We start from the raw sequence: 7,500 nt of genomic DNA, 5'->3' as shown, positions 1-7,500 counted from the left end.
GTTCACAATGCGGAAACAGTGGACGGATAAGAGACACATTTTAATACAATGTGTAGATGCAACAGCAAAAATGTGGCCGCTATCAGAATGTGGACAACGGCCTCGATTCAATCCGTATCGCTGAAGTTTAGCGTTATAGGGTGATTGAAAATGAAAGGTAATTTCTGATTGAGCCTACACATGGATTTACCGTGAATGCAGTCTCCGCGAACACAGGAACATTGCTTTTATATTTCAATTACGCTGAAGTGCTACGGATTGAATAGAGCCCGAGATCAGAGTTAGCACCAGGTATAAACAGGGCCAACTAGAACACAAATCAACCACAAGCCATCATACCATTTCATATGAGCACTATTAACATACTGTAGTTATGAATATAACATCTATATTCTATATCAAATCATATTGCAATGACAATCAGGGACTGTTACTGTAGAAAGAGGTGAATTTACAGGTGCTTTGCTCTGACTGCCTTCCTACACCCAGAACTTCTGGAACAGGGACCACAGTGAGTTTGAGATTTGCACAGACATACAGTATTTACATGAAGGAAGGGAGAGACATTCCATTGCTTTTGACTGTTAGAAATAGTGTACAATACTGTAATGTAGTCCAAAATAGTATTATACTGATACAAAATATTTAAAATGGGATTTGCATTTTTCATGGAATTGTAGTATTGTAGTATTGTGCTTGATGTTGGAATCATTGTTTAGACCAAAGACTGTGAGTTGGATTCAATCCATATCGCGGAAGATCAGCATCAAAAGGTCAAGTTCATTTCCGTTTACCATGAATGCAGTCTCCGCGACCGCGGGAACATTGCCTTTAATTGTCTATCGCACAATAAAGTGGATCTTCAGAGCTACGGATTTAATAGTCCTTAGTTTGTTTATTAGATGACAATGGGAGAATCTCAATTGCATAGTGCTCGCGTCCTCTCTCCTTCTCAAAACCCATTGGATGAGAAAGCCAGAGGTCCCGCCCCTCTGACCTTCTCCAATTGGTTTTGAGGAGGCCAGGTGAGAGGATGTGAGGAATATCTAATTGAGATTCTCCCTATAAGTGAAACCAAAGATATAACTAAACCGGAGCAAATTTTCACCTTGTTTTCTCTCCTAGTTTGATATTAAGGAAAACACAGGGTGTTTTGTACCAAAATCTATTAGAATATAGATATTTAAAACTCTGTGTATCGGTACTAAAGATTTATTACAATAAACATTATACTAATAAATAATTTAACCCAATCTGTATGTTTCAAGTTTATTCACAAGACTGTTGTGCCAATAACCATTAATGTTTTAAAACCTACGTAGTTATTTGACTTCATATGGAACAAACAGATGCATTTACCACTCAGTTAATGAGACTATGCAAGTTGTAGGCAAAACTCCTTTTATTTTCCCAAAATTCCCAGAAATCCTGGTTGGAGGATTCTGCATTCCCTGCTTATTCCCTTCTGGTTTTGGGAACTTCTGGGATAGTTGAGTAACCATTATTCATCCATCATTGTAATCCTTCATTTCTCTTCTCCGGTGTTTAAAAAACAGCCGGTGAATTTGTGTAGTGGGTTTAGCCATTCCTACCTGTGGTGATGGTAATATAATACAACAAGAAAGGAGGACAACATTGGAACGTTCAGTAGTTTTTAATGCAGATGCTGGTGAAACACAAAACCTGCTGGGTGGAACATACAGTACAGTCCTACGGTACATTAGAGTGCAGGTCAGGATTAGGGTCGCAAAATTGTGGTAGCTCTCCCCAATTTCCCAGAAATCCTGTTTGGAGGATTTCCAGATTCCCTGCGTATTCCCTACTGATTTCAGGAATCCTGTTTGGAGGGTTTCCAGATTCCCTGCGTATTCCCTACTGATTCCAGGAATCCTGTTTGGAGGGTTTCCAAATTCCCTGCGTATTCCCTACTGATTCCAGGAATCCTGTTTGGAGGGTTTCCAAATTCCCTGCGTATTCCCTACTGATTCCAGGAATCCTGTTTGGAGGGTTTCCAGATTCCCTGCGTATTCCCTACTAATTCCAGGAAACCTGTTTGGAGGGTTTCCTATTCCCTACTGATTCCAGGAATCCTGTTTGGAGGCTTTCCTAACTGGGATTTCAGGAAAACTTGGAACATTTTAGAAAAATTACCAGAATTCATAACCCTAATCCTGACCTAAAAAAACATGTTATTTTCCTGTGTTGCTTTTATTGACAACTGAACTCATAGTATATTTCAATAGCAGCCATTTTCCATAGCAGCTGTGCTTTCCAATCAGGAGCTGAGGACAACAAACGACATTCAAAACATACACATCTGTCCCAAAATGCATGATGGAGTACATTTTAAAAACAAGCCACCAATAGACAATGTGTTCTCTGACATTAAAACAGCAATACACTGTAGGTAGGTATGATCTTCAGGCTCCACTTACAGTACAATAACACACATCAAAACAATGCCTTCATAGTATTACACCAACAAAAGGCAAACAATGATTTTAAAAAAGCAAGCATATAGGACTTGGTTGTGGATGAGGTGGAATGCACTGCACTTGTAAAGGTTTGTCAGTTAAGGTTATTATCCACTCGGGATAAGAAAAGGACGTTAAGTAGTGTTTTCATTTCAAAAGGAAACTTAACCACAAGGCTTCTAAAAAGATTGATCTAAAACATCATTAGTATGATGGCTCATCATCATACATGTAGAGGACTCAGCAGGCATGCAGATGGTTGACTGTACATCACTGTAAAGACACCTTCTAGGGCTATATCTCAATACTCTGAGGAGGCTTCCTCTCCCCCTAATAGGGCTGTATCTCAAAACTCTGAAGAGGCTTCCTCAACCAACTAGGGATATATCTCACTACTATTCATGCTTGCTCTCATTGTTTCCCTTCACTGATAATTTTTTTTTTTAAAGCTACGGAGACGCACCCTGGCCTAGACAGATGACCATGCCCTCTTGTGCCATAACAAAGACAGTGGTTTTCTCAATTCTATGCTGGTAATACATTTCTTAACAGTGTAAAATGACACACTAGTCACAACTGATGCCAGAATATGGCAGTCCTATGCTGCTGCGCTTCAAAATATGTTGGAATCAGTAGCTGTCCCATATGGCATCCTACTCCCTATATAGTGCACTAATTTGGACCAGTGACTTATGGGACACGTACCCCACTGAATAAAATCCTTCAGAAGCTCTCCTATTTGAGCGGATGTCCCTTTGTCCATTCTTCATTAGATGAAGCTGTTCATATTGCCATTTGCCCATACATACTGCAGATAACTTTGCTTAAGAATAATGCAGTGTTCTTAGTTTGACATCTACATAGAGAAAAGTAACTGAGGCAGGAATCCTTGCTTGAAGGTTAGGCGTCTATAAAGCGGGCAGATGTTAAGGTAAGGAACAGGATAGAGTTTAGAGGGGGGGGGGGGGGGGGGGGGACATCTGCCGGCTGTATAAACACCCTCAAAAGGTTACTGGTTAAAGCTGGAATCCTCAACGGTAAAACAACCATGTTCATAATGCTTTCCAGTTACTGCAAACAACAAACACGGTTATTTCCATCTCTGACATCATCGCACTGCACGATAGAAGAACACAATATGTACTGCATTTCATAACCATGCTGCACGACGCTCCTCAGCTCAGCAACAACAATAACAATGCTGGTGGGGCAGCCAGTGGCACCGTTTCCCCCTACTGCGGATTCCATCTTTAGGTATTGGTTAAAGGGCTGTGGAGACAGGTTAAACCAGAACATTTCAAGTACAGTACTACCGTATACAAAGGACAACAAAAAATGAGGTATGACTCATCCCAATGGAATCCGATTCCATTCTGGGGTTCCTGTAAGGTCCATGCAACATGCATGGTACTGTAGGTAGGATGCAGCCAGTGTAACAGAATGGACTGTATTCAACAGCAACAGTACAAAAGGGAAGGAGGACATATCCCCGTGTGTTTAGGACACTAAATACAAAATATAGATTTCAAATCTATTCTCATTCTTTTGTGATGGGAAAAGGGGGGGAAATGCATCACTAAATAGGAAATGTACAGGGAATATTTGTTTTGGAAGTAGAGTTTGGCAAAATTGACCTCTCTAGATCTAGTCTTAAAGGTGCGGCCCAGAGTGCTTAAAGGTGTGGTCTGTAAGTTGGATTTCCGGTTCGAGGACTAAGAGGCAGGGTGTTTGTTAGTGTACCTACATGAAGAAAAAAAACAAACCAAGAAGAACAGGAACTACATTATGTCCAATAATGTAACATGTGTTTTTTGGGGGTGGGTTCATGATTATTGTTTTTGGTACTCTTTCTTGTTACAATAGAGGGAAAAATAACTTACAAATTGCAACTTTAACATCAGGGCTAAGGTCAATTCCATTTCAATTGCTTCAACTCAAGAAAATTGCACATCAACCTCTATGAGAAATTCATATTCAATCTTTTTCCAGGGTTGAATGAATGAAATTAGAACAGACACTCAACCTTTTTGTAAGACTACACTAGTGGCCACCATACCTGGTCCAAGAGAGCAACAGTACCAGGGGTGCAGGCTTTTTGCTCCAGCACTAACACACCATTATTACACAAATGAACCAAGACCTCAACGACCTGAAATCAGCTGTGTTAGTGCTGGGACAAACAAGCTGCACACTTCCTTCCCTCATATCATCCAATATCATCTCCCTTTAAGCTCAGATAGTGTTTGCTCCAAGCCAAGGCCAGGTGACCACTCTTTTAAAGAGGCTGTACAGAAGTTGAGTTGCTAATTGTTTATCTACATTTTTGGCTTGAGTGTTGCCTGTATGGTTGATATAAAATATTTATTTACTCATGAAACACAATCCTTATTTTTAGTCTAGAAAGATATGGTCTGGGGAGGTGTGCCCCATGCTCTCAAATAAGGATTTTTCAAATCAATCTGTCCCTTTCAGTTAAAAAGCCCCCTGAGGTGAAAAGTTCCATATAGCCTCTTTAAAACTAAACCATTCACGTAGCTAATCATTGTGTTTTTTGGTCCCGCTGAATGCTGGTCCCAGATCTGAGTATCACCTGGTGCCGGGAGTTGGTTATGCAGCACAAACAGATCTGGGACCAGGGCTAAGGGAAGGTATAGTATGAGTGTATCAGTGGTCCTTGAGGGACTTGATGGCCTTGGCCAGGTTGCTGTAGAACTCCACCATGCTGGATGGGAAGAAAGAGTCGACCACGGAGCGAGGCAGGAAGCCCCCCAGGTCCGTCTGGAAGAAACTGAACAGCTGTGTTTTGTTTGGCTCCCTGGGGGGGAGGGGAAAAAAGAAAGAAAGAAGGTTGAATTTACACTATACTGTATGAACAATATTAGACAGTGCTTCTTCAGCTACATAGCTATCAAGACACGTGGTCATGTTAGATAATGTTATTGAGAGAGAATGCTCAAACCAAACCTGTTGCTGTGCACATTATAGATACCTCAATTAGTCTACCTGAGTGCACTGAAGTTTAGCTCTCTACTGCCCTCCTGTGACGGACCATTGTCTCTACAAAAATGTCCTTGGTTCTGACAGACCTCAACACAAAGTTCAGAATGTTGCAGATGGGTTTGTAAACTAAAGCATGTGCACTGTATGTAAAGTCGCTGTCTGATGAAAACCGGAACTCAATTTTTGCTCATTTATATTTTTGAATGAAATGTACTCTGAACAATGTATGGTTCCACGACCAATAAAATGTATTCAGAATAGCTTTAGAAGTTTAATAACTGTTTATTAACGGGAAAATATGGACATTCTTTCAATTTCCTGAAAAGTTTGTTTTGGAGATGAGGTTATCAGACAACGACAATATTATGAAACAGAAGTGTGTCTTAGCGTGTGACTCACCCAGAGATGGGGACACAGATGCAGCCACAGGGGTGGTTGAAGCCCCTCACATACCCTGACTGGGGAGGGCAGCTGGGGTGGTTCACGTGGGTGGCTAACGGACAGAACACAGGGAGAGAACATACAAATATGTGTAGATATAATTAAGTCTATTTTCATTCAATCAATCACATAAAGTTACTTAGTATAGTGATAGTGAAGGTAAAATGCAAATCTCATCTTGGGCACACCATAGCAAAGAGTTTTGCAACGGTATACATAACCAAGCCTTTCTTATTGGACAAGAACATATAGGCTAGACCTAATACATCACAGTTTGAGCGTTTTCTTCCTTTTCGTGCCTACTGAACACAACCCACATTTTGCCATGGATGATTAGGCCTCAGTCTGGGGCAGTGGATAAGACAGTTGTCTGTTCCAGAGATCCCCACCCAGCCAGCCTCTCTGAGGGTTAGGGCTGATGATTAGGCCTCAGTCTGGGGCAGTGGATAAGACAGTTGTCTGTTCCAGAGATCCCCACCCAGCCAGCCTCTCTGAGGGTTAGGGCTGATGATTAGGCCTCAGTCTGGGGCAGTGGATAAGACAGTTGTCTGTTCCAGAGATCCCCACCCAGCCAGCCTCTCTGAGGGGTAGGGCTGATGATTAGGCCTCAGTCTGGGGCAGTGGATAAGACAGTTGTCTGTTCCAGAGATCCCCACCCAGCCAGCCTCTCTGAGGGTTAGGGCTGATGATTAGGCCTCAGTCTGGGGCAGTGGATAAGACAGTTGTCTGTTCCAGAGATCCCCACCCAGCCAGCCTCTCTGAGGGTTAGGGCTGATGATTAGGCCTCAGTCTGGGGCAGTGGATAAGACAGTTGTCTGTTCCAGAGATCCCCACCCAGCCAGCCTCTCTGAGGGTTAGGGCTGATGATTAGGCCTCAGTCTGGGGCAGTGGATAAGACAGTTGTCTGTTCCAGAGATCCCCACCCAGCCAGCCTCTCTGAGGGTTAGGGCTGATGATTAGGCCTCAGTCTGGGGCAGTGGATAAGACAGTTGTCTGTTCCAGAGATCCCCACCCAGCCAGCCTCTCTGAGGGTTAGGGCTGATGATTAGGCCTCAGTCTGGGGCAGTGGATAAGACAGTTGTCTGTTCCAGAGATCCCCACCCAGCCAGCCTCTCTGAGGGTTAGGGCTGATGATTAGGCCTCAGTCTGGGGCAGTGGATAAGACAGTTGTCTGTTCCAGAGATCCCCACCCAGCCAGCCTCTCTGAGGGTTAGGGCTGATGATTAGGCCTCAGTCTGGGGCAGTGGATAAGACAGTTGTCTGTTCCAGAGATCCCCACCCAGCCAGCCTCTCTGAGGGGTAGGGCTGATGATTAGGCCTCAGTCTGGGGCAGTGGATAAGACAGTTGTCTGTTCCAGAGATCCCCACCCAGCCAGCCTCTCTGAGGGTTAGGGCTGATGATTAGGCCTCAGTCTGGGGCAGTGGATAAGACAGTTGTCTGTTCCAGAGATCCCCACCCAGCCAGCCTCTCTGAGGGTTAGGGCTGATGATTAGGCCTCAGTCTGGGGCAGTGGATAAGACAGTTGTCTGTTCCAGAGATCCCCACCCAGCCAGCCTCTCTGAGGGTTAGGGCTGATGATTAGGC

General features: G+C 43.3%; 2 protein-coding genes across 5 annotated transcripts in view; one reads left to right on the top strand and one right to left on the bottom strand.

Annotated features, from left to right (window-relative positions):
* The window catches only part of LOC139384485 (interleukin 16), a 54,583-nt gene extending 53,330 nt beyond the window's left edge, over nt 1–1,253 (top strand). For all 4 annotated transcript variants that reach the window (XM_071129275.1, XM_071129277.1, XM_071129276.1 and 1 more), the window contains exon 27: nt 1–1,253. This exon is cut by the window's left edge and continues 752 nt beyond it. The gene's annotated coding sequence lies outside the window, so the exon portion shown is untranslated.
* A 2,722-nt stretch (nt 1,254–3,975) lies between these two features.
* On the bottom strand, nt 3,976–6,234 carry LOC139384608 (stAR-related lipid transfer protein 5-like). The gene is made up of 3 exons (XM_071129428.1): nt 6,219–6,234; nt 5,874–5,967; nt 3,976–5,289 (listed from the first exon to the last, which is right to left on the bottom strand). Exons 1-3 carry the CDS (start codon nt 6,232–6,234, stop codon nt 5,139–5,141), a joined length of 261 nt encoding a protein of 86 aa, XP_070985529.1. The 3' UTR covers nt 3,976–5,138.
* Nucleotides 6,235–7,500: the final 1,266 nt, after the last annotated feature.

The sequence above is a fragment of the Oncorhynchus clarkii genome, chromosome 26, assembly GCF_045791955.1.
Source record: "Oncorhynchus clarkii lewisi isolate Uvic-CL-2024 chromosome 26, UVic_Ocla_1.0, whole genome shotgun sequence".
Taxonomy (NCBI): Eukaryota; Metazoa; Chordata; class Actinopteri; order Salmoniformes; family Salmonidae; genus Oncorhynchus; species Oncorhynchus clarkii.
This window is presented reverse-complemented; position numbering and strand designations above follow the sequence as displayed.